Source organism: Tachyglossus aculeatus, chromosome X1 (genome assembly GCF_015852505.1).
Source record: "Tachyglossus aculeatus isolate mTacAcu1 chromosome X1, mTacAcu1.pri, whole genome shotgun sequence".
NCBI lineage: Eukaryota > Metazoa > Chordata > Mammalia > Monotremata > Tachyglossidae > Tachyglossus > Tachyglossus aculeatus.
Window position 1 is genome coordinate 86370966 of NC_052101.1, and position 26003 is coordinate 86396968.

General features: G+C 50.3%; 1 protein-coding gene across 3 annotated transcripts; it reads left to right on the plus strand.

Annotated features, from left to right (window-relative positions):
- The first annotated feature begins 2468 nt into the window (after positions 1-2468).
- LOC119919844 (receptor-interacting serine/threonine-protein kinase 2-like) lies at positions 2469-25510 on the plus strand. Of its 3 annotated transcripts, none has more exons than XM_038740595.1 (12): positions 2469-2554; positions 5018-5205; positions 7176-7329; positions 7669-7824; positions 8686-8834; positions 9804-9853; positions 11095-11256; positions 11502-11587; positions 13538-13606; positions 16973-17144; positions 18314-18502; positions 24349-25510. In XM_038740595.1, the coding sequence occupies exons 1-12, from the start codon at positions 2519-2521 to the stop codon at positions 24669-24671; spliced, it is 1734 nt and encodes a 577-aa protein (XP_038596523.1). In that variant the 5' UTR covers positions 2469-2518; the 3' UTR covers positions 24672-25510. The 3 variants fall into 3 exon arrangements, with proteins under 3 accessions (XP_038596523.1, XP_038596524.1, XP_038596526.1); XM_038740596.1 differs by having other exon boundaries at positions 18314-18496; XM_038740598.1 differs by having other exon boundaries at positions 7777-7824.
- The last annotated feature ends 493 nt before the right edge of the window (positions 25511-26003 follow it).

Consider the following 26003-nt stretch of genomic DNA (forward strand, 5'->3'; position numbering starts at 1 on the left):
AAGGTTCCAAACTAAAGTACTGCAATTATTAGCTTTATGGCAGCCAGAAAGCTGGTCAAACATTTTTAGAACACTCGGAACTCAAAAGATATGGAAGTTTAGTTGATTACACAGGGAGATAAAAAAGGGGAAAGTTAAACCAAATCCAAATGCTCCCACTCCACTAATTTAGTCAGAGTTCGGTATGGCCAGAAACAGCCACAACTCAGAAGCAAATTTCTGTAAGTACACAAAGTTCCACGGACACCAAGTCTTGGGCCAGAGCATGTACACTTACAAATCACCATGAGGAATGGGACATCCAGTTCAGTTTCCAGAGGAAGTTTCAACCAGCAGGATGAGGAAGATGAAGTTGAAAAAGAAATTTGAAGTCTACCTGAGCCTGAATTTGAAAGCTCTTTCTGTCTTGCTGATTGGAGATGATTCCCAGGGGATTCTGCAAAAATCCTGCTGCAAAAATAAGTTTCTCAATACCTCTCGATTCCCCCTTTGACCTTAGTTCTGTTCAAAAACAGGGGCAGGAGGGTCTGAATATTTCCACCACCAGGCTCTGTCAACGCTTCCCTGCTGGGGGCCACTGCCACACCTTAACTACACACGGAATCTTAATATATGGTGACCTGACTCTTGGATTCTCAAAGTGGGACAGAATGTGGGGCCCAGATGTGGGCCAAAAAGGCAGGAAAGATGGACAGCCAGAGAAGGGAGGGGTAAATTAAAAAAAAAAAGACTGAAGGAGAATGACGCAAAGACAAAGAGAAAGAAAGGGGGTAGGGAGAAGAGGGACAGAGAAAGAGGGCAAAGGAGGAAGGTGGGGGCAAAGGGTATGGAGACCAAAAATCTGGTCTCCTTAAACTGAATCAAAGTGGCAGAGAAGTGGGGAAGAGAGCTGGTGGGGGTGGGGGTGGCAGAGGGAAGGAAGAGAGGGGAAAAAGAATGTGGAGCAAGATGGGGTAGTGGGGCAGGAAGGGGGGACAGAGGAACAGTAATAGTAATTATGTTTCAAGCCTTGTTCTAACTGCAGAGGAAAATACAAGACAATCAGGTTAGACACAGTCCCTGTCCCACATAGGGCTTACAGTGTAAGTAGGAAAGAGAACAAGTATTGAATCCCTACTTTACAGATGAGGTAAATGAGGCACCTAGAAGTGAATTGATTTGCCCAAGGTCAAACAGAGGTGGGTGGCGAAGCTGGGATTAGAACCCCCAGGTTCTCTGACTCCCAGGCCTGGGCTATTTCCACTATGCCACACTGGATTTCACTTAGCATTCTGGCCACATTATCGGTGCAGATCCTGACACATCCGCCAGGATGATAAAAGCTCCACTCCCATGGTCCAGATGGTCCAAGTCCTGCTGTTGTTGGACATCCAGAGTGCAGTGGTGGGGATTTCACTTCCTCAGCTAGGAGAGCACCAAGGGTTCCCTGGGCATGGAAGCTCTGGAGCCCCAGACCTGTGCTGGAGCTTGCATTCAGAGAGTCTTAGGGGAGGAGAGAAGGGGGCAGAAGAGGAGACGGGAGAGGAAGAGAGTCTAGAAGAACAGAGGAAGAAGAGTGGAAAGAGAGGAAGAAGAGTGGAAAGAGAGAAAGAAAGGGAGAATCAAACAATCAATCAATGTGATGTGTGTGTGTGTGCAGATCAGTCAGAGAGGGCACCCTGATCACTGTACTAGGCACTTGGGAGGGTGTAATATAACAGAGTTGGTAGACATGTTCCCTGCCCACAATGGAAGAAGAGACTATTTAAAGGTTGTGCAGACACGACAATTTTTCTCGTGAGCTTGCACACTTGTTTATGGTGCTTGATCTGCCCAAGGATCCACACAGTCGAATGCTACTGCCTGAGGAGTTCTAGGGAACTTTCTCCCTGTGACAATCGGGTTGGTCTTTGGGAACTGCCTCACTCATGGCCCCACAGCCTGGCAGTGCTTGCCGAGGGGGAGGGAGGGGGTGCGTGAGCCTGGGGGTAAAAAAAAAGCCAGAAATGCAGTCTGTCAACGAGGTGGATGTGCTGATGGTAGAGTTTCCTGAGCCGATTTTGGGGGCGGGCCCCTCAGTCAGTCCAGAGTTCGTAAACATTATGGTCTGCCGGGGCAGTCCCTGATAATGATAGCTTGGACCCAAAAGTGGGGTTTGCCCCATGCAGGCTGCAGTCCGCAAAGGGGTTTTCCGCTGGAAAATTCCCTTCCTGCAGTGCTGCTGGCCCTGGACAGACAGTCTTTGTGTCCCGTCCGAGGCCCTGTGTCCCTTTCCATCCACCCCCTACCCGGCCCCACAGGCCAGAAGCATCCGAAGCAGTCACTCCCCAAAGGCGGTGGGGGGAAAGGGAGGTGGCAGGGCGGGACTTTGGCAGGAGGAAATGTGGGGGCAGCCAATGACAGGCCAGTCAACAGCCTGGGCTGAGTCACAGTCACGAGGACTGTACGGGGCTCTCGGACAGTTGCTGTCACTGGAGCTGGAGCTCAGCCTTGGAGCCTCTCGCTGCATGTACCCAGAGACGCATACACACGCACGCACATGCAGGGCCACACACGTGTGCACTTGCCAGTGCAGGTGAGTTAATTCCTTTCCCTTCCCGTGGTCGAGCCCGAGGCTCCTACGTTGGCAGGAAACAACTGGGCCACCGACGGGGGCAGTTTGGGGGTGAGAAGAGGGCACTTGCTGGCAGGGAATGTGTCTGTTTATTGTTATAGTGTACTCTCCCAAGTGCTCAGTACAGTGCTCTGCATACAGTAAGCACTCAATAAATACAATTGAATGAATGGGTCGAGCCGGAGTCTCAGACATGGGCAAGAAATGGCCATGTCACCGACGGGGGCAGTTTGAGGCTAGAAAGAGGGCAATTGCTAGCAGTGAATGTGTCTGTTTATTGTTATACTGTCCTCTCCCAAGTGCTCAGTACAGTGCTCTGCATACAGTAAGTGCTCAATAAACACGTTTGACAATGAATGATGGAAAAGGGGACTGGAAGGGAGGTTGGAACCGGGTTTGGGTTTCTCCCAATGATTTCCTATCCTACCAAAAGCCCTGCAGGCTGCGGAGCCCAAGATTTACATATCAATCAATCCATCATGTATATTGAGAGCTTACTCTGTGCAGAGCACTGTACTAAGCGCTTGGGAAAGCACAATATAACAGAGTTGGTAGACAGGAATGGATTTGAGGAAGCCTGTGTGGATTTTTTTTTTGTCCCCTATGGATGCCTATTAATCAATCAATCATATTTATGTACTGAGCGCTTACCGGGTGCAGAGCACTGTACTAAGCAGTTGGGAGAGCACAGTATAACTGAGCTCATAGACATGTTCCCCGCCCACAGAGAGCTTGCAGTCTAGTGGGAGATACAGACATTAATATAAATAAATTATAGATATGTACATAAATGGGGCTGTGGGGCTGAAGGAGGAGTGAATAAAGGATGTAAATCCTAGCGCAAGGGTGATGCAGTTGGGAGTGGGAGAATAGGAAATGAGGGCTTAGGGAATGCCTCTTGGAAGAGATGTGTTTTTAACAAGGCTTTGAAAGTGGGGAGAGTGATCATCACCCATTAACCCTATCCCTTAACCTCTAAACTCTAACTCTCTAACCCCTTAGCCCATATCTTCACCCCAAATGCAGTTTCCTAACTTTCTATCATTTGATTCCTTAACCCCAACCTCTTAACCTTTTAAACCCCTCACTCCTTAAATCCAAACCCCTGGCTCCAGTTCTCCTAATTCCAACTCTGACTCCCGACTTCCACTCTCCTTTTATATACATGATTTTGACATTATATTTTGCTATTGGATCTGAAACAAGAATCTCCCAAGGGCTTAGTACAGTGCTTTGCACACAAAAAGGAGTGCAGAGAGATCAGGCTGTGTGTGTGTGTGTGTGTGACTTTTGTATCCATGTGCCTGCATGTCTACATGTGTTTTTGTGCCTGAGCCTTCTAGACTGTAAGCTCATTGTGGGCAAGGAATGTGTCTGTTACATTGTTGTTTTGTACTTTCCTAAATGTTTAGTACAGTGCCATGCACACAGTAAATGCTCAGTAAATATGATTGAGTATCTCTGTAACTTCCTCCATGTGTCTGTTTTGTGTAAATCCATGTGCCTTTGTGGTTTATGTGACCATGTGTCTCTGTGGTTCATGTGGGTCAGTATGTCTGAATGATTGTGGGCCTACATCCCCAGATGTTCAGTATGTCCATGTGACTGTGTGACCACGTGGATCAGTAGATCTGCATGAGAGTATGCCCATGTGTCATGTCTATAGGTGTCTGGGTTACCATGTGTCCATATGCCTGTGTAACCATGTGACTATTTTTGTGATGTGTCTATATGACTGACTGCATGACCAGCTATTTCTGTGACTCTGACACCGTGTGTGTGTGTGTGTGTGTGTGTGTGTGTGTGTGTGTGTGTGTGCGCTCCCCTCTGGAAGATGCCCTCTGGCCCTACCTGGATGTGACTCCTTTCCCTAACAATCTCTTCTCTGTTTCTGACACTCCAGCCACATCAGTCTCCCCACCCCAGGGATTGGCTCAAGGGGAAGGAAAAGGTAGTTGAGTAAATAGAGGGTTGGAAGAGAGTGGTTGGATAGCGGGCGTTTGCCCTCCTTTAAAAACCTAAGAATGTTTTAGAGGCTCCACTTTGCTCGGTTGAAGGGGTATCTCTGTCCCCAAGCAGGGTCAAATTTTCACATGTGCAGCACCTTGAAGGTGAGGGCTGATGCAAGGGTCTGGGAATCTGGGCTGGAAATGTTATAATGGGCCCAGTTCTGGTCAGGGCAGAGGTATTATTATTATTATTATTATTATTATTTATGATTGTTCTAGAGACTCTGGATGAACATGGAAGTATCTTGGCTGGGAGTCTGGGCAGAGGGGGCAGCAGTCAATGTGGGAGTGTTTTTGGCACACTGACACAACTCTGTTGCCCTTGGTGCTGTGCACCCAAGAACATGGACTCAGCAGGGTTTGCCATATGCTCTCCAAGACCCAATCATCTGACCAGCTGACTGTGTCCTAGCAGGTTTCTTGCCCTCTTCTCACGGCCCATCTACACAGCATGTCAGACAACATCCCCATCATCTCCCAGGAGGACCTGGGCCATCTCCTCCTTACCAAGTCTGGATCTGGCTTCAGCCTCAGAGCTCAGTACCTGCCCCGGAACATCAGTGTCTCTGTGAAACTGCTGACCATTCAGTGGGGGACAGACAGGTGGGTACTGAGGATGTGGCTGACTGACCCTCTGGCCTCTTCCCATTCTTGTTGAGAGCTAGGGCAACTTGTTTGGCCCTGGGGTTGGGGCAGGATTTGAAATGGCCAGCTTCAGACCCTAGCCTTCCTGGAAACAACCAGCACTGAGGGGAAGCAGTAAGAATTCCCAACTCTGCTCCACGTCCCCTCTCCCTGTGATTCTCTGGGACCCTGGGAGTAAGGTAAAATCCCGGATGGGGAATGGGGTGGGTGGAGCAGTCTAGCCTTCACATTTACATCCTCCCTTGGGTGGGCTCACAAGGATTTCCCTTGGCCTGGGTGGCTCTTAGCAATGTGCAACAAAGTTGGTGGGTCCAGGGTACCATTAGAGAAACAGCATGGTTTAGGGGATAGAGCACAGGCCTGGGAGTCAGAAGGTCATGATGATGATAATGATGATGATGGCATTTATTAAGCACTTACTATGTGCAAAGCACAGTTCTAAGCACTGGGGAGATTACAAGATGGATCAGGTTGTCCCACGGGGGGCTCACAGTCTTAATCCCCATTTTACAGATGAGGTAACTGAGGCCCAGAGAAGTTAAGTGACTTGCCCAAAGTCACACAGCTGACAATTGGTGGAGCCGGGGCTTGAACCCATGACCTCTGACTCCAAAGCCCATGCTCTTGCCACTGAGCCACGCTGCTTGGGTTCTAATTCCAGTTCCACCACTTGTCTGCTGTGTGACCTTGGGCAAATCACTTCACTTCTCTAGGCCTCAGTTACCTTATTTGTAAAATGGGGATTGAAACTGAGAGCCCCATATGGGACAGGGCCTGTGTCCAACCCTATTGTGTCCACTCCAACGCTTAGTACAGTGCCCGGCACACAGTATGCAGTTAACAAATACCACAGTTATTATTATCCTGACACAGAGCCTCTGGGCTCTGTAGGTTCAGCTGGATTCCCCCAGGGAAGAGAGACCTCCACAGGGTAAGCAGATGTGCACACACACCAGTGAATGACTCGTCTTACACATGGATACACCTGTGCACACATGCACATATAAGCTATGATCATCCATCATCCATGTTTGAAGATGAGGCTACTGGCAGTGAGATTTCATCCATGGGGTTATGGGTGTGGCCGAAAAAAAAAATATGCACTCCTTGTTCCCGTCCCTGATGTGCTGTCGTGATGCATTTGTTATCTGTAGTGCCTTGGGCCTTATACATACTTCATATTCATATATGCATGCACATATAGCTGTCCTTTGGGTTTGAAGATGATGCATCTGATGGTGAGACTAATTGGTGGTTGCAAATGCAGGTGATAAAACAAATAAATGATTAATAATCTCTCCCACATCATCTGCATGCAAAGACTGCCTCACTGCATTTGTAACCCACCGTGCTTGACAGCATTTTTGGTCCTCCATTTTTGTGTTGCAATCTTCCCTTAAGCCCTTGTTCTGTGAAAGTCATCCAATTTTTAATTGCTGAATGCCAAGCTGGTTAGTCTTCTGCTGTTGTCTTCCAACTGTCCATGGCTATGCCTCATACATGTCTATGTGCCTGTGTGCATACACATACAAGCATGCAAAGACACATCTTCAGAGTAGTGACATCATTGGATTTACCCCTTTTAGGTACACAGTTATGGGCATACATTCAGGCAGACACGCAAGCACAGACACATAGACACTGGTGAAATTGCTTGTTTTACATCCACAGGGTGACGTCTTTTCCACACACAAACACTGACAAGAGCTCACAACCTGAGCATTGAATGCCCATGTTCTCTTTGATGAACTGACTCCCTCTGGGAGTCACAGAGGCCCCCATGTGTGGCCATATAAAAGAAGACAATAGAGATTTCCAGTCTCCTGGCTCTGGCTCTAGCAGTAGGCTCCGGGGCTCCGTCCTGAGGGAGTCTAGGGTCTCCTCTCACTCTTCCCACCTTCCTACTGATCCCATGTCCGTGCCTGCAGGGAGCTTCGGGAACTGCTGCGGGAGGTAGCCGATGTTTGGAGCATCCAGTCCAGTCAGCTGCTGCCCCCTGTAGGGGTGTTCCGGGCGCCGGGGCTGCTGGGAGTAGTGACCGAATGGATGGAAGCAGGATCTCTGCAATCGCTCATCCATGAGGTACCCAGACCCTTCCCACTTCCTCCATGCTTGGAGACACCTAGGCCTAACGGAGTCTCTGTCCTGGGCAGGCCCCGCTTTTCCCCCACTCAAGATCCTCTTCTCCCGTTCCAAGTCTGAAGGGGGTGAGGGGTGGCCAGGGAGGGGAGGAGATCTGCATCCAGTTTACACCCTGGTCACAGCCTTGGTCGGGCTGGAAGCTGGAAACTGGCACGGGGCGTACCCATCAGCACCTGTTAAGCAAGATGGCTCCCTTGTAGCCCCTCCCTGGGTCAGGGTAAAAATAACCAAGTTAAAGATTGACCCCAGGGCTTGAGCTTGCTTATTTCTTTATACCAGCATCAGCTGTTCCCAGAAGTGCCCTTTCCCCTATGCGCGAGGATCCTGGCGGATGTGGCTGAAGGCCTGGACCACCTCCACAATCAGTCTCCTCCTGTTCTCCACCAGGCTTTGAAGCCCTCCAATGTGCTCCTAGATGCCCGGCTTAGAGCCAAGGTGAGAGCCTACGGGGAGGAATGGGCTTCTTACTCTCTTCCTATTATCCACAGGGAACATCACCTGAGACAGAACCTAAACCCAGATGCTCAGGGATTCCAGGGAGGCAAGCAGCAGGGAATCCAGTCCCTTGCTCTGGACTGAGCTTTGACGCTGCCTTAATTTAGGCCTGATGACTAGTACTAGCCCATGGGCCTGGGGCCTGAAAGACATCAGGCTGTCTTGACACCAGACATTATGAAGCAGTGTGGCCTAGTGGAAAGAGCGTGAGCCTGGGAGTCCGAGGACCCAGCCTCTAATCTCAGCTCGGCCATTTGTCTGTGGTGTGATCTTGGGCGTCACTTCACTTTGCTGGGCTTCTGTTTCTCTTTCTTTGAAATGGGGATTGAATCCCTGTTCTCCTTTCTAGGTAGACCGTGAGCGCCATGTGGGACAGGGACTGTGTCTGTCATAATTATCTTGTACCAAACCTTAGTGCTTAGTACAGTGCTTGGCATCTAGTAAACACTTAAATCCTTTAGTTATTATTCAATTATTAGGTTATGGGCAAGTACAACTTTTACCTGAAATAGCATCTCTGCTCTGGTTTAATCCTCCTGGTGATTTTGTCCATGGCCATTAATTCAAGGTATCATTCTCCAGACACTGGACCTGGATGGTGGGAGGGGCTGAGGAGAATTTGAGAGCTGGCATGTAACAACAAGATTGACCAATCACAACTCTTAAGTTATTTCCCTGATTCCTCACACCTTGTTTCTACCAACTCTGTTGTATTGTACTCTCCTAAGTGCTTAGTACAGTGCTCTGCACACAATAAGCTCTCAATAAATACCAGTGATTGATTGACTGATTCCCCCACAGATATCTGACTATGGTCTGGCCCACTGGAGAGAGGAGAATCGGAGAACTGCTCTGTTGAATGGCAATACCTGGAGCACCTGTGATGTGGTCTATCTTTCCCCTGAGCGGCTCCATGGAGCTGAGCCCACCCCAAACAGTGATGTGTACAGGTGAGGGTGACATATGAGGTCAATGATGGCTTCTTTGTAGGGTAAGTCAGACAAGAGAGATGATTCAGAGGAGTGCCATATAACCCCTGGGGAGAGGACAAACTCGTTCCCGTTTGTGTCCTGCCCTAATGCGGCAAAGTGAAGAGGACAGTTTCCTGGTCCTGGGCAAGTCAGGTGGGAATGACGGGGCTCTGCCGAGTTTGAGTGATCACAGGGAGGGCAGCTTCTCCCAGGCATTACCTCCGAGTGCTTCACTCTAGGCCTCCTGAGCTGTTAGCCCAGCAAGAGTGAAAGTCAAATCAGCCAGTGAGAGCCACATGTATTGAAGATGGAGTTTGGTTAATCCCCAGGCACACGGGTGGCAGAAACAGCAATCCAAACAGAGAGAAAAGCAGTGGAGAGGCAGAGCAGAGGGAGTGGTCCAGGGAGGCTTGGGAAAGGCCCTTGAGGCTGTCCAAGCCCTGGAATTTCTCCCATTTTCCAGGGTAGGAGGACGGAGTGTTTTTTTTTTCTCTCTCTCTCCCTCTCTTTCTCCCTCTCTCCTTTTCTACCTCCTCCTCACCCCCTGGGTTTTCAGAATCAGGCCACGTAACAGCAAAAGATCCCGCTTTGAAGGGGTGGAACCTGGAGATACAGAGTTGGTGACTCCAACTGCTGCAGCAATCAGGGAATTCAGAATACCTGACTCCCTGGGGCTTCACCACTTCTCCTCATCTCCTTCTGGTTCCCCTTTTGCTTCCCCTTCTCTGGACTGTGGAGCAGGATTTGGCATAGCCCAGTCAAGAGAAAGTGCAGCACAGATCAAGGGAGCCAGATCTGAGAAGGAACCTGGAGATTACAACTCCCATTCTCATTCTCTAACCATTCCATTTTCCCATTTCTGTCTTGAGCTTGGGCCTTTTCTGGGAGGGAATGAAGCTGTACTTCCCCCAAGTGATCAGTAATCTCCCCTTCTCCCTGCCTCTGCAGCTTTGCGGTGCTGTGCTGGGAGACCTTCAGCAGGCAGAAGCCTTTGGAGGGTAAGTATCTCTTGGGCAGTGGGTCTGTTTGCTCAGCCTCTGGCTGTTGTAGTTTTGGTTGGCTTTGTTGGCCTTCCCCCTGCAGTCCTTGTAGCTTCTAGGGCCTGGCTGGTCCCTCTCTGTCACTCCTTAAAGGCTCCTGGGCTCAATTCCTGCTAAATGCTTAAAGTCCTTCTCATTCTTGGTGTCCCTCTCCTTCCCTTCTCTTTCTTCTGCCTGTCCACACCAGAGAGTGTCCATGACCCTCTGCTTCCGGAGGCTGAACGCTCCCCTCCCTGACGTCGCCTGCCTTCAGGACCCAGTACCCAGGTCAGGTGTGATCCCTTGGGACCAGGCAAGCTTTCCCTGCTAGGGAAAGGGTGGGAAGAGTTAGAACAGGAAAAGGACATTTTCCATACACCCACCACACATATGCTCTCTCTCTTTCTCTCTCTCTCTCTCTCTCTCTCTCTCTCTCTCTCTCCTCTCTCTCTCTCTCCTCTCTCTCTCTCTCTCTCTCCTCTCTCTCTCTCTCTTCCCCCCCCACCACCCCAGGGTGATCAGAGGGGAAAAGCCTGCCCCAGGAAGCCCAGAGGAGAGAGGGGCTTTTTGACCTTTGAAAGCAATTAGCATCTCTGAGTGTCTGCCTAGCTCTGATTTTGTGTCTGACTTCATCTTTATCTCTGTCTATGCCTCTACCTAGAGCTCTGTGTTAAATAGCATAATTCCATGAGCCCTACTATTCTGGGTTAGACCACAGGTGCTTCCAGCCAGGTATTCAGTCTCCAAAAGTGCCAACGAAATTCTGGGAGGAAGTATGTGATGGTTGCCCTCCTGGGCATCCAACTATATGATCAGAGTTACAGCATCTATCATCCTTAACTTGCCCAACTCTTGGTCTCAATCAATGATATTTATTGAGCGCTTACTGTGTGCAGAGCACTGTACTGAGTGCTTGGGAGAAGGCAAAACAATAGGGTCAGTAGATACAAACACCAGTAGCTCTAGACTGTGAGCTCATCCCTCTAGACTGTAAGTTCAGTGTGGGCAGGGAACGTGTCTATTGCTTAGACAAACGGTACAGTGCTCTGCACACAGTAAATGCTAAATAAATATGATTGAATGAAAGTAGCTGACTCCTCTGTGACTCTGGGTCTCTGTTATTGTCTCCAACTGGAAGTACACAGAAAACTACCTGGGGGATACTTACGGAGATGTTAAGAAACAAATACATTATGATAGAGAATGCCTACTTGTTTTAGAGAAGAAGACCCTGCTGGAGGCCGTGACTGGCATCAGCTGTGGCCTGAGACCAGAAATCGAGGAGGAGATCATCCCCAGAGACATCCCTCGGCGCCCACAGTTGCTGCAACTCCTCAAGCGCTGCTGGCATCAGAAACCAGAGCACCGGCCCCCAGCAGCAGGTAGCCTAAGCCCTCCCTACCTCTTTCAGCCACAGAGATGCCAGTGGGTTGGGGTGGATGATCACAGAGCTGAGCAATCCCTGTTCTAGGTTGACTTGGGGGCAACTGTAGGGGACTCTGGGACCAACCTCCCCTCCTACCCACCATAAGACAAGCCCTCCCCACCCCCCACCCCCTCCTCATCTGCTCTAGCCTACCCTGGACTCAATTTCATCCTCCCCTACTGCAAATCCTTTGTCCTGCAGATTGTGCCACTCTCCTAGAGGAAATCCTCGCTGCCCTCGGTCCAGAGAAGGTCGCTAGTGCTGTCCACAGGCTGATGTGTACCAAGGTAGGGGCCGTGCCAGAGGTTAGAAACTGTGGACTGAACCTAGGCAGAGCCAGGGAACATGGGCCAGAGAGGCCCTCCTTCTTGTCTGAAATGGGAAGCATTGTGGCCTAGTGAGAAGAACACGGGCCTGGGAGTCAGAGAAACTGGGTTCTAATCCCAACTCCACCTCTAGCCTGCTGTGTGACCTTAGGCAAGTCCCTTCACTTCTCTGTGCCTCGGTTTCCTCATCTGTAAAATGGGGATTAAATACCTGTTCTCCCTCCTATTTAGACTGTAAGCCCATGTGGGACAGGGACTGTGTCCGACCTAATTAACATGTACCTATCCCACGCTTAGAACAGTATCTGATACATAGTAAATGCTTAACAAATACCATTCATTCATTCAATTGTATTTATTGAGTGCTTACTGTGTGCAGAGCACTGTACTAAGCACTTGGGAAGTACAAGTCGGCAACATATAGAGATGGTCCCTACCCAACAACGGGCTCACAGTCTAGAAGGGGGAGACAGACAGCAAAACAAAACATGTAGACAGGTGTCAAAATAATCAGAACAAATAAAATTATAGCTATATGCACGTCATTAAAATAAATAGAATAGTAAATATGTACAAGTAAAATAAATAGAGTAATAAAGCTGTACAAATATATACAAGTTCTGTGGGGAGGGAAAGGAGGTAGGGCTGGGGAGGAGGAGAGGAAAAAGGGGGCCGAAAACATGAAAACAATTTGGGGGTTTCTGAGGGGCATGGAGCAATTCATTCTGGAGGGAATTTAGCTGGCTTTTAATTATATTCTGCCGTGCCTTTCCCCACTCCCACTCCACCTTGACTCCTGTCGTCATGTTCGCTTCCAACTAGAAAGTTTGGACTGGTTCCTGTTCATTCCCAATGTAACTCCAGCCAGAGGAGTCCATCTGAGCCTATGCTAGTTGGTCATTTGCTGCTCTTATTGTTCCTGCCTGCCCCAGTTCCAACAGGAAAGGTTTCCTTTGCAGCTTTGGGTGGAAAGGGGAAGCTAGGGCTCTGCAGAAATGCCCTCTCTCAGGGTCAGGGTCACAGTCAGCCCTCCTGGAGCTGGAGGAGTCAATACAGAGTCAGCCTGAAATGGTTGAAGTCATCTTGAAGCCCAGGAGGCCATGGGACTGGGAGCTGGGGGGATATCCCAGCTAGCTGGCAAGACTCCAACACAGTTAGCTGGGGCCGACACGGCGGGGTCATGGCTTAACCATTAAAGCAAGGATTGCATTGGGAAGGGTTGAGGTTAGGCCTGAGGAAGAACTTCCCAAATGCAAGACCTGTAAGAGTCTAGGGTAGATGACAGAGGTAGCCTGTGGAATGCCCTTTCCAGGGCCTCTAAGAACAGGATAGTCCTCTGTCTGATTCAACTGGACAAGGAATGTATTTTATGTTCCCAAGCACCTCATGTAGGGCTCTGCACAGAGTGCTCATTAACTGCTGTTGTTGATGAAGGATTTGAGTTCTAATGCCAGGTCTGCCACTTTTCTGTGTGATCTTGGGCAAGTCAATTCACTTCTCTGTGCCTCAGTTACCTCATCTGTAAAATGGGGATTAAGACTGCAAGACTCTTGTGGGACATAGACTGTGTCCAATCTACCCCAGCGCTTAGTACAGTCCATGGCACATGGTAAGCGCTCAACAAATACCATTAAAAAAAGAGAGATGACCCTGAAGACACTGGATTAAACATGCTGATCTATCCTTCTCTGATTGACTGTCTTTCCGACATGGCAAGACCCTTCCTGAGGACACTCTCCTCCCTTAATGCACACTGAAGTTGTGAGGAGGTGGGCAGACGAATGCCCGATCATTGAGGGGATGGTGTTGGGGTCGCCAAGGTCAGAATGTAGGCAAACCTGCGGTCTGGGTTTTCAGTCCCTGATTGTTTCTCTCTCTTTTCTCTCTCCGTCCTTTCCTCTTTTTCCCCAGGAGAGGGCAGCAGAGGACTGCAAGGGTCCCCAGACACTCACTCTCCAAATTGATTTGCACAATTTGGAGGTAAGTTCAAGTAATGGGTTTCTCCCCTTCCCCCTTTTGCCCCCTCTTCACCCCCCCCCCCCGCCCCTTTAAACTCTTCTGGGAAAAGGGGAAGCTGCTGCTGGAACTGGGCGCTTCAAGATGAGTCTTCTCTGTCTTTCCCCACGGTTTGATCGAAGAGACTGAAGGAGGTTCCATCTTGGGCAGGTGAATCTACCTATTCCCATGTCACTCACCTGGCTCTGCATAAATTAGGGAATCATCTGGACACCCTTCATTTTAGACTGACTCCAACCTGCCTCTCTGGTTGTCTCCTGAGCCACTGTGGCTCAGGTTCCCCAAGGTTCAGTTCTTGGTCCCCTTCTATTCTCGATCTACACTCACTCCCTTGGTGACCTCATTCGCTCCCATGGCTTCAACTATCATCTCTACGCTGATGAAACCCAAATCTACATCTCTGCCCCTGCTCTCTTCCCCTCCCTCCAGGCTCGCATCTCCTCCTGCCTTCAGGACATCTCCATCTGGATGTCTGCCCGCCAAGATCCGCCCTTTCCTCTCCATCCATGCCGCTACCCTGCTTGTTCAAGCTCTCATCCTATCCCATCTGGAGTACTGCATCAGCCTTCTCTCTGATCGCCCATCCTCGTGTCTCTCCCCACTTCAATCCATACTTCATGCTGCTGCCCGGATTGTCTTTGTCCAGAAACGCTCTGGGCATGTTACTCCCCTCCTCAAAAATCTCCAATGGCTACCAATCAATCTGCGCATCAGGCAGAAACTCCTCACCCTGGGCTTCAAGGCTCTCCATCACCTCGCCCCCTCCTACCTCACCTCCCTTCTCTCCTTCTACAGCCCACCCCGCACCCTCCGCTCCTCTGCTGCTGATCTCCTCACCGTACCTCGTTCTCACCTGTCCCGCCATCGACCCCCGGCCCACATCATCCCCCGGGCCTGGAATGCCCTCCCTCTGCCCATCCTCCAAGCTAGCTCTCTTCCTCCCTTCAAGGCCCTACTGAGAGCTCACCTCCTCCAGGAGGCCTTCCCAGACTGAGCCCCTTCCTTCCTCTCCCCCTCGTCCCCCTCTCCATCCCCCCATCTTACCTCCTTCCCTTCCCCACAGCACCTGTATATATGTATATATGTTTGTACATATTTATTACTCTATTTTACTTGTACATATCTATTCTATCTATTTTATTTTGTTAGTATGTTTGGTTTTGTTCTCTGTCTCCCCCTTTTAGACTGTGAGCCCACTGTTGGGTAGGGACTGTCTCTATATGTTGCCAACTTGTACTTCCCAAGCGCTTAGTACAGTGCTCTGCACACAGTGAGCACTCAATAAATACGATTGATTGATTGATTGTGGCGGCATGCACCTCACAAGGTTGCTGCTTCCCAGCCCGGAGCAGGAGCAAGATCCTGTAACTAACCCTTACCCTAACCCTAGGCCTAGCTCTAGCCCTAATGCTAAACCTAACCCAAACCCTAACTCTAAACCTGGTCCTAAACCTAACTCTAACCCTAGGCAGTATCCCTAATACTAACCCTAAGCCTAATGCTAACCCTAACCCTCCTGCTCCAGACAGTAAGCTCATTATGGGCAGGGAATGTGTCTGTTTGTTTTTATATTGTACTCTCTGAAACACTTAGTACAGTGCTTTGCACACAGTAAGCACTCAATAAATATGAATGAATCAAGACCTCTAAGCATAACCCCAACACTAACCAATTGCCCTATCCCTAGTACTAATCTTTCGTTTTTGTTCTTCATGTTTTGGTTTGTGGGACTGATATGAGCACTGAGCCACCCTACCTCGCTCTGGTCTGCCCAGCCCTCCCTCAGGCAGCTCAGACAGTAGGGAGAGACAGGCTCAATGGGCTTTGCTTGCACAGCTCCCCATGGGCTCTGAGGCCCTCCTTGTCCCCACTCCACAGCAGGCCTCAGTGGTCAGACTCGTAACTACCAACTTTTTGTTTCAAGCATAGGACTTAATATTGGTTGTGATGTTGTAGGGACAGAACACTGAGGAGGTGTAGGAAGAAAAAAGAGGAGAGGGAGGAAAAGATGGAGGGTGGGGAGAAGGATGAGAGGATGGCAAAAGGGAGAATTTGACAGATGAGGAAAAGCCCAGGGGAGGTAGAGAGGGAGGAGACAGAGAATGAAGAAGGTTGGGAAATAAGGTAGGAGAAAAGGGAAAGGGGGAAGGAGATAAAGGTTCTCATGATCTCCACTGCACTGCAGTTGCCATAGTTATCGTTGTAACTATCGTTGCTACTGTCGCCACCGTGTTTCTCATCCTCATCAAACTCCAAGGCTGGGCCAGAGGTTCTCTCTGCCCACCTCATCTCACCGGTTCACCCAGGCAGCCTGGAAGTTCCTCTGGGGATGGAAGCAGGGGTTGGTGGCTCCAGTCAGTCAGTGGTATTTATTGAGTGCTTACTGTGTGCAGAGCACTGTAGTAAGCATTTGGCAAAATACAATACATTAGAGTTGGTAGGCTCAATCTCTGCCCTACGGGGGGAGACAGTCATTAAAATAAATGGTTGTCTCCTGAGCCATTGTGGTGGCATGAGCTCCATCGGGTCGCTGCTTCTCAGCCCAGAGCTGGGGCCAGAGCCAGAAAAGCACAGCAGTGATGTTAAGGCCCACAGTCTATTAGCTGGTGCACAAAAATGGAGCCAACATCTCAGCTCCACCTCTGGTCCCTTCCTGGCTCCAAAAGGTGAGGCGGACAAGCTCCAGGAGCTTGCCTTCCCCCAAATGCTGTGGGGGTGAAGCTAATGACTTTTCCTCTTCAGTGCCAATTCCCCCCTCCGCTGTGACTTGACCTTCCTCCTCAGGCATTTTGAGGCGTGCAGACCACCTGTGCTCGCTCAGCTCCAACAGGGAGGGAAAAAGATGTAGCTTAATCAACTAGACAGGGGCTGGAAGATGCACAAGTGTGCTTTCAGCGGGGGATTAGGATGCTATTCTTTGCCAGAGGAGTTTTGACTTGCCAAATTCAGTCTCAAAGCCTGAACTAGGCAGGCCCCTGCCCAGAACTGCCCATTTGCTAGCAAATGTGGGAACATTTAAATGATTTGTGCAAAGTAGACTCAGAATTTGAGGGGGAAAAAAAAGCCCACATCTGGAATTTCCAGTTCTTTGGTTTGGTGGCCCAAACTGGAGAGATTGCATGACACCCCGTGCTTTCCCCTTCCTTCCCCTGATATAGAAAGTCAGGCAGAGATTGGTAAAGACAAGATAGAGGGAGAGAGACACAGAGAGAGGCATAGCATATTTTGTAGCATCTTCAAATGATGCCAAGCAGGGTCCCCAATTTTCTTTTATGCTCTTCCAGAAGAATAAAAGCACGAAGTCTTTCTCTTTTTCATTTGTTCCTTCAGGTCCCTTACACTAAGAACCATGACTCCAGGGTCATCAGCAAAGATCTTCCTCTGCAGATACCCAGCCTGTCCACCAAGGCCTCCCCAAGGCTCAGCACAGGGAACCGGAAAGCGAGGGAGGACAGCCAAGAGGCGCCTGCAGACCACCCACGCCCACCTCCGGTTCACCCAGGTGTGTGGGGCTGGAGGAGGAGGAGGAAGAGCCCCCTTCAGAACTTGTTTAAAGGGGTAGAGAGTCTTCTGAAAATATTACCTCCTCCAGGAGGCATTCCTGGATTAACTCCCACCTTCCTAGTCATGTCATTCTACCAGCCTCCTCAGCAGTCATGTATTTATGACTGTTGGTTTATTTGCTATTGATTTCTTCACTTCTGTCTATTATTTACCTATTCTTTCAACTGTAGTTGAGAGAGGTTAAGAGAGAGATAACTATAGTTAAGAGAGAGAAACAGCATGACCTAGCGACAAGAGCATGGACTTGGGAGTCAGAGGACGTGGGTTCTGATCCCGGCTCCATCACTTGTCTACTGTATGACTGTGGGTAAGTCACTTAACTTCTCTGTGCTTCAGTTACCTCATCTGTAAACTGGGGATTAAGACTGTGAGTCCCATGTGGGACAGGGACTGTGTCCAACCTGATTACCTTGCATGTACTCCAGTTTTAGAACAGTGCATGGCACATAGTAAGTGCTTAACAAATGCCATAATTATTACTATTATATGCAACAATTGATGGCAGAGATTGCATCTCTCCAATGGCCCCCCAGCACCCAGTTCAGTGCTCTGGACCCAGTAGGTGCTCAGAAAATACCACAGAGGTACCAAAGATGGAGGGTAAAAAAAAACCAAAATTTGAGCAGGTGGTGACCAGAAAGAGCCACTTCTTCCCCATTTCAGACTCGCCCTGGGTTAATGTTGCTCAGGGATTGGGACTGGTCTCTATCTTTCTTGAAGCTGTTTTTCCATCTACATATAAATATAAGACTGAGAGGGAGGGTGCTTGTTTGGTGGGGGGTGGGGAGAGTGGCTCTCTCTGCCCAAAAGTGCCCTCTCGAGTTGTGGATGGGACCAGGAGACTCAGAGTGACCAGTTCTTAGGCATCTGATAGTTCTACTGGGAACAGTGTCTCGACCACTGTCTTGGGGTCAGGCAGATTCAGAGGACAGAAAGGAAGAAGGCACAGACTTCTTCCTCTACTGCTGGGTGGATGTTAAAGATCAATCCCAGTAGTTGTGAGCAGGAAGGCAGATGATGAGCTGTCCAGAGAAGCAGACTCCCCCGGTCCCCCTCCTCTGCCAAATTAGTGCGCTTGGTTCTCACCCACCTGTCTCCCTCCTCCAGCTCATCTCATCTGCAGTGGTCAGCAGCCAGCCCAGCATCCCCCTCTGTCTGGTCATGTGATGTCCAATCTCAGAGCAAGTGGAAGAAGTGATGGATGGCATTCCTGGAAGCAGAGGCAGCAGGCCCCCAAGTATAGTCCCTCCCATCATTGCCCCCCATCACTCAGGCAGACAAAGCGGATGGGTACGGGTGAGCTTGGCATGGGGCGGCCTGGGAGAGGGAGACAGAGGGGGTGGCATGTGGACAGGGGTTCTCCAAATGTCTGACTGAACCAAAGGGCCGGGAGTAGGGGGAAGTATGGGTGGCCCAGCTCTACAAATTCCCTTTAGATCAAGGTCTTAACTGAGTGAAACAGAAACTATCTAGATCAGGTCTTGGGGAAGGGAGAAAACAACAAAAAGCCATTCACAAGCATAGTTTGGTGCACAGATAGAGAGAAAGAATAAAGAGAGACAAAAATGAAGAAGGAGAGAGAGTGAAGGAGGAGGAAGGGAGAAAGGGAAGGGGGATTGGTGAGAGAGGGAGGAAGGGAGGAAGAGAGGGGGAGGAGGAGGAGAGGGAGGAGAAGAGGGGGAGAGGGAGGAGGGGAAGAAGAGAGAGGGAGGAGGGGAGGGGGAGAGAGGGAGGAGGGGAGGGGGAGAGAGGGAGGAGGGGAGGGAGAGAGACGGAGGTGGGGAGGAAGAGAGGGAGGGAAGAAAGGAGAATGAGGGAGTGAGCGAGGATGAGAGTGTGAGGAAGGGAGGGAGGAAGGTAGGGAGGAAGGGAGGAAAAGGGGGAGAATGGAAGGAAGGGAGAGGGAGAAAGGCAGAGGAGAGAGAGATAGAGGGGAAAGGGAGGAAGGGAGTGAGGGAGAAATCAATCAATCAATCGTATTTATTGAGCGCTTACTGTGTGCAGAGCACTGTGCTAAGCGCTTGGGAAGTACAAGTTGGCAACATATAGAGACATTCCCTACCCAACAGTGGGCTCACAGTCTAGAAGGGGGAGACAGAGAACAAAACCAAACATATTAATAAAATAAAATAAATAGAATAGATATGTACAAGTAAAATAGAGTAATAAATATGTACAAACATATATACATATATACAGGTGCTGTGGGGAAGGGAAGGAGGTAAGATGGGGGGATGAAGAGGGGGATGAGGGGGAGAGGAAGGAAGGGGCTCAGTCTGGGAAGGCCTTCTGGAGGAGGTGAGCTCTCAGTAGGGCCTTGAAGGGAGGAAGAGAGCTAGCTTGGCGAATGTGGGGAGGGAGGGCATTCCAGGCCAGGGGGATGACATGGGTCGGGGGTCGACGGCGGGACAGGCGAGAACGAGACACAGTGAGGAGATTAGCGGCAGAGGAGCAGAGGGTGCGGGCTGGGCTGTAGAAGGAGAGAAGGGAGGTGAGGTAGGAGGGGGTGAGGTGATGGAGAGCCTTGAAGCTGAAGGTGAGGAGTTTCTGCCTGATGCACAGATTGATTGGTAGCCACTGGAGATTTTTGAGGAGGGGAGTAACATGCCCAGAGCGTTTCTGGACAAAGACAATCCGGGCAGCGGCATGAAGTATGGATTGAAGTGGGGAGAGACAGGAGGATGGGAGATCAGAGAGGAGGCTGATGCAGTAAGGGAGAAAGGGAGAGAAAGTGAGGGAGGAAGGGAAAGAGATTCATTTAATCATTTATTGGTGCTTACTGCGTGCAGAGGACTGTACTAAGCACTTGGGAGAGTACAATACAACAATAAACAGACACATTCCCTGTCCACAGTGAGCTTACAGTCTAGAGGTGGGGGAGACAGAATACAAATAAATAAAATTACAGATATGTTTAGAAGTGTTGTGGGGCTGGGAGGGGGGAAGAGCAAAGAGAACAAGTCAGAGTGATGCAGAAGGGAGTGGGAGGAGAGGAAAGGTGGGGCTGAGTATAGGAAGGCCTCTTGGAGGAGATGAGCCTTCAGTAAGCCTGTGAAGCTGGGGGAGAGTAAGTGTCTGTCAGATTTGAGAAGGGAGGGCATTCCAGGTCAGAGGTAGGAGGTGTTCTAGGGGTCAGGGGTGAGATAGCATGGTGAGAAGCTTAGCACTAGAGGAGTGAAGTATGAGGCCTGGGTTGTAGGCCTGGCCCACATCTCCCCCATCCTAAAAAAAACCTCTCTTGACCCAACCCTTCTAGTTATCGCCTTATCTCCCTCCTACCATTCCTTTCCAAACTCCTTGAACAAGTCGTCTACATGCGCTGCCTCAAATTCCTCAATGCCAACTCTCTCCTCGACCCCCTCCAATCTGGCTTCCGTCCCCTACATTCCACCGAAACTGCATTCTCAAAGGTCATCAATAACCTCCTGCTTGCCAAAACCAACGGCTCCTACTCTATCCTAATCCTCCTCGACCTCTCAGCTGCCTTCAACACTGTGGACCACACACTTCTCCTCAACATGCTATCCAACCTTGGCTTCACTGACTCTGTCCATTCCTGGTTCTCCTCTTATCTCTCTGGCCATTCATTCTCGGTCTCTTTTGCAGGCTCCTCCTCCCCCTCACATCCCCTTACTGTAGGGGTTCCTCAAGGGTCAGTTCTTGGTCCCCTTCTGCTCTCTATCTACACTCACTCCCTTGGTGAACTCATTTGCTCCCACGGCTTCAGCTATCCTCTCTACGCTGATGACACCCAAATCTACATCTCTGCCCCTGCTCTCTCTCCCTCCCTTCAGGCTCGTGTCTCCTCCTGTCTTCAAGACATCTCCATCTGGATGTCTGCCTGCCATCTAAAACTCAATATGTCCAAGACTGAACTCCTTATCTTCCCTCCCAAACCCTGCCCTCTCCCTGACTTTCCCATCACTGTTGACGGCACTACCATCCTTTCCATCTCACAAGCCCGCAACCTTGGTGTCATCCTTGACTCTGCTCTCTCGTTCACCCCTCACATCCAATCTGTCACCAAAACCTGCCAGTCTCACCTCCGCAACATCGCCAAGATCCGTCCTTTCCTCTCCGTCCAAACCGCTACCCTACGGGTTCAATCTCTCATCCTATCCCGACTGGATTGCTGCATCAGCCTCCTCTCTGATCTCCCATCCTGCTGTCTTTCCCCACTTCTAGCTATACGTCATGCTGCTGCCCGGATCATCTTTGTGCAGAAACGCTCTGGGCATGTTACTCCCCTCCTCGAAAATCTCCAGTGGCTACCAATCAACCTACGCATCAGGCAAAATCTTCTCACTCTCGGCTTCAAGGCTCTCCATCACCTCGCCCCCTCCTACCTCACCTCCCTTTTCTCCTTCTACAGCCCAACCTGCACCCTCCGCTCCTCTGCCGCCAGCTCCCTCACTGTACCTCGTTCTCGTGTGTCCCGCTGTCGATCCCCAGCCCACGTCCTCCCCCTGGCCTGGAATGCCCTCCCTCCACACATCCGCCAAGCTAGCTCTCTTCCTCCCTTCAGAGCCCTACTGAGAGCTCACCTCCTCCAGGAGGCCTTCCCAGACTGAGCCCCCCCATTCCTCTCCCCCTCCCCATCCCCCCACCCTACATCCTTCTCCTCCCCACAGCACCTGTATATATGTTTGTACAGATTTATTACTCTATTTTACTTGTACATATTTACTATTCTATTTATTTTATTTTGTTAATATGTTTTGTTTGGTTGTCTGTCTCCCCCTCCTAGACTGTGAGCCCGCTGTTGGGTAGAGACCGTCTCTATATGTTGTCAACTTGTACTTCCCAAGTGCTTAGTACAGTGCTCTGCACACAGTAAGCTCTCAATAAATACGACTGAATGAATGAATGAATGGAAGGAGAGAAGCGAGGTGAGGTAGGAGGGGCAAGGTAGTGGAGTGCTTTAAAGCCAATGGTGAGGAGTTTTTGTTTGATGTGGAGGTGGATAGGCAACTACTGGAGTTTTTTGAGAAGTGGGGTCACATGTCCTGAATGTTTTTGTAGGAAAATGATGCGGGCAGCAGAGTGAAGTATGGCTGAAATGGGGAGGGGCAGAAAGCTGTGAGATCAGCAAGGAGGCTGGTGCAGTAATCCAGGTGGGATAGAATGAGTAATTATTATGTGGTAGCAGTTTGCATGGAGAGGAAAGGGCAGATTTTAGCAATGTTGTGAAAGTGGGATCGACAGGATTTAGTGATGGATTGAATATGTGGGTTGAATGAGAGAGAGGAGTTAAGGATAATACCAAGGTTATGGGCTTGTGAGACAGGAAGGATGACGGTGCCATCTACAGTGATGGGAAAGTCAGAGGGAGGACAGAGTTTGGGTGGGAAGATAAGGAGCTCTGTTTTGAACATGTTAAGTTTGAGGTGACGGGAGGACATCCAAGTAGAGATGTCTTGAAGGCAGGAAGAGATGCGAGACTGGAGAGAGAGAGAGAGATCGGGGCTGGAGTTGTCGATTTGGGTATCATCTGCTTAGAGGTGGTAGTTGAAACCATGGGAGCGAATGAGTTCTCCAAGAGAGTGGGTATAAATGGAGAATAGAAAGGGAACCAGAACCTTGAGGGAAATCCCACAGTTAGTGGGTGGGAGGCAGAGGAGAAGCCTGTGAAGGAGACTGAGAATGAACAACCAGAGAGATGAGAACTAGGAGAGGACAGTCAGTGAAGCCAAAGTTGGGTAACGTTTCCAGAAGAAGGGGGTGGTCCACGGTGTCGAAGGCAGCTGAGCAGTCTAGGAGGATTAGAATGGAGCAGAGGCCGTTGGATTTGGCAAGAAGGAGAACATTGGTGACCTTTAAGAGAGTGGTTTCTGTGGAGTGAAGGGGACAGAAGCCAGATTGGAGGGGGTCAAGGATAGAACTGGAGGAGAGGAATTCGAGACAGCAGGTGTAGACAACTAACTCATGGAGTTTGGAGAGGAATGATAGGAGGGAGATGGGGTGATAACTGGAGGGAGCCATGATGTCAAGGGAGGGGTTTTTTAGGAGTGAGGAAGGAAGGGAGAGAGAGAGGGAGGGAAGAAGGGGGAGAGTGAGAGAAGGAGAGAGTGAGGGAGGAAGTGAGATGGAGAAAGAAAGAGTGGGAGGAGGGGAAAGAAGGTGAGGGAGGAAGGGAGAAAGAGTGCGTGAAGAAGGGGGAGAGTGACAAAGAGAAAGTGAGGGAGGAAGTAAGATGGAGAAAGAAAGAGAGGGAGTAGGGGAAAGAGAGTGAGGGAGGAAGGGAAAAGAGAGATGGGAGGATAAAGGGAGAGAGAGGGAGGAAGGGAAGAGAGTAAGAGAGAGTGGGGGAGGAAGGGAGAGTGAGAGTGGAGGAGAAGGGGAGAGAGAATGAATGGGGGAGGGAGGGACAGTGTGAGGGAGAGAGAAGCACAGTTGCCTAATGGATAGAGCATGGGCTTGAGAGTCAGAAGGACGTAGGTTCTAATCCTGGCTCTGCCACTTGTCCACTGTGTGACCTTGGAAAAGTCACTTAGCTTCTGTGCATCAATTACCTCATCTGTAAAATGGTGATTAAGCCTGGGAGCACCATGTGGGATATGGACTGTGGCCAGTCTGATTATATTTTATCTACCATAGTAGTTAGTACAGTGCCTGGCACATAGTAAGCACTTAACAAATACCATTTTAAAGAAGAGGGAGAGGGAGAGAGAGCGGGAGGAAGGGAGAGTGTTGGAGGGAGAGAGAGAGTGAGAGAAGATATTCATGCAGTGCCCAGCACACAGTAAGTGCTCAGTAAATACAATTGATTGATGGAGGGGGTGGCGAGGGGAGTGAGAGAAGGAGATAGAGAAAAGGGTTGGGCGAAGAAGGTGGAGGGGAGGAAGAAAGAGTGAGGAAGGGAGGGGAGAGAGACTTAGGAAGGGACAGAAAACCCAGCTGTGACTGGGAGAACAAAGGCATTTGCCTCTGGGCCAGTCTCTCCTGGGTCCAGCTGCTTGTCCTTAAGCTTCATATAGAGCCAGTCTTGGGGAGTAGGCTAAGGCAGAGAGCAGATCAGAGGATTCCCTACCCACCAATCTTCTGGGTGCCTAACCTTGGTGTGGGGTGGGGGAAATTGGGAAAAAGCCAGGCTTGCCTGGCTGTCAGCTCCATTCTCAATTTGTTCTCCTCCATTTGTTCAGGGGCCAGTCACCCAGAAAACTGCTGCCAGGTGCTGGAGTGGCGTCGAGAAGCGATCCTGCGCCGCATGACTGAGGGCTGGCTGAACCGAGTCTTGGATGCCCTGCGGTCTCGCCAGGCCCTGTCACGTGCTGACTATGAGGCCATCACCTCTGGCCCCACTGTGACTGCCCGGGCCCGGGTGCTACTGGACACCTGCCTGTGCCTGGGGGAGGGGGCGTCCCAGGTGGTAGTGGCCGTGCTCTTGGGTGGGCCAGGCGGCCCCCTGGCCCAGGATGGCTGCTGGCCAGAAGGCTCCACACTGACAAAATGGCAGCGACAGTGAGCCAAACTGCCTACCCAACCACTGGACTGAGACAAGACCATTGGGTCTCGGCATCGACAAGGGGCCCTGAACTGGACAAAGAGGAGGAGGTGCCCACAGGAAGCACCGAATCCTAATGGTTACTGACCGGCTTCCCCAAGCCCAGGCTCCCCAGGGGCCTCCAGATGCTTCGTGCTGAGAAGGCGGCTGGCAATATGATCTAAGGAGCTGGTGGGGGCTGAATCCAGTTCAACCCCAGAGTTTGAGGAGCATCTGGGGAAGCAGGGGAGACACAACTGGCTGCATTCTTGGTCAGAGAGCCTGGGAGAACCAAGGGAGGAGAAAGTGCATTGGCTGTGGCAGCCAGTAGGGCATTGCTTGTTCCAGATACTGGCTGGGCCCAGGGGCCAAACCTGAGGAGCTGGGAAGGGTCAGGTCACAGAGTAGCATGGGAGCAGCTACTACTCACTCTAATCCTGAACTGAGTTTCCTCCTGAAAGCCCGGCCCCAGCCCTGGCCTTGGCCTCCATCCCAGTGTGAGGGCGGTCAATGTGTCCTTACCCTCTGCTAGATCAGAGGTGGAGGCTGATGACCCTCTGCGTGGAACTGCCGGTCCTGGGCTCTGGCACCTGGTTCTGCCTTCCACCACAGTCACCAGCTGGGCCAGCAACTCCCAGAGGCACAGAGAGTAGGACAAGGACACCTCTGGCAGGTGGAAGACAGAGTGGACTCTGTGTAATTTTCTGGGGGGTCATGACCCCAACAGCAAGGGGCAGTCAGCAGTTCAGGGATCTCTGATTCCCTATTCCTCATACTACTACTACTACTACTACTACTACTACTACTACTACTGATGATGATGATGGTATTTGTTAAGCACTTACTATGTACCAGGCACTGGCCTAAGCACTGGGGTGGATACAAACAATTTGAGTTGGACACAGTCTCTGTCCCATGTGGGGCTCACTGTCTCAAAGCCCATTTTGCAGATGAGGCAACTGAGGCACAGAGAAGTGAAGTGACTTGTCCAAGGTTACAGAGCAGACAAATGGTGGAGCCAGGATTAGAACCCATGACTTTATGGGTTCCAAACCCATGTTCTATCCACTACACCACACCCATCTGTTTTACTCAGGCATGTCACTTCCCTTCTTGGGAGTTCAGTGTTTTCTTCTTTTCCTGAGGTTAGCTTTAGCTCTCTCCTCCCTACTTCTCTACCTCCCACACTCTGTCCGCCTCCCTGGGCTTTGATGAGATGGGGGTGAGGGGTGCTGTTTTACCATGTGTCCATGGGGGACTGAGAAGAGGGAAGGAAAGGGCAGGGCATTCCTAAAGAAGCTGCATGGCTTAGTG

Bases quoted from the DNA above. Each gene is read 5' to 3' on its own strand.
- LOC119919844 (XM_038740595.1), top strand. From the start codon at position 2,519: ATGCAGGGCCACACACGTGTGCACTTGCCAGTGCAG. The intron at 8,835-9,803 runs GTGAGGGTGACA...CTGCCTCTGCAG, and splicing joins CCAAACAGTGATGTGTACAG to CTTTGCGGTGCTGTGCTGGG. The intron at 17,145-18,313 runs GTGTGTGGGGCT...TCCCTCCTCCAG, and splicing joins CCCACCTCCGGTTCACCCAG to CTCATCTCATCTGCAGTGGT.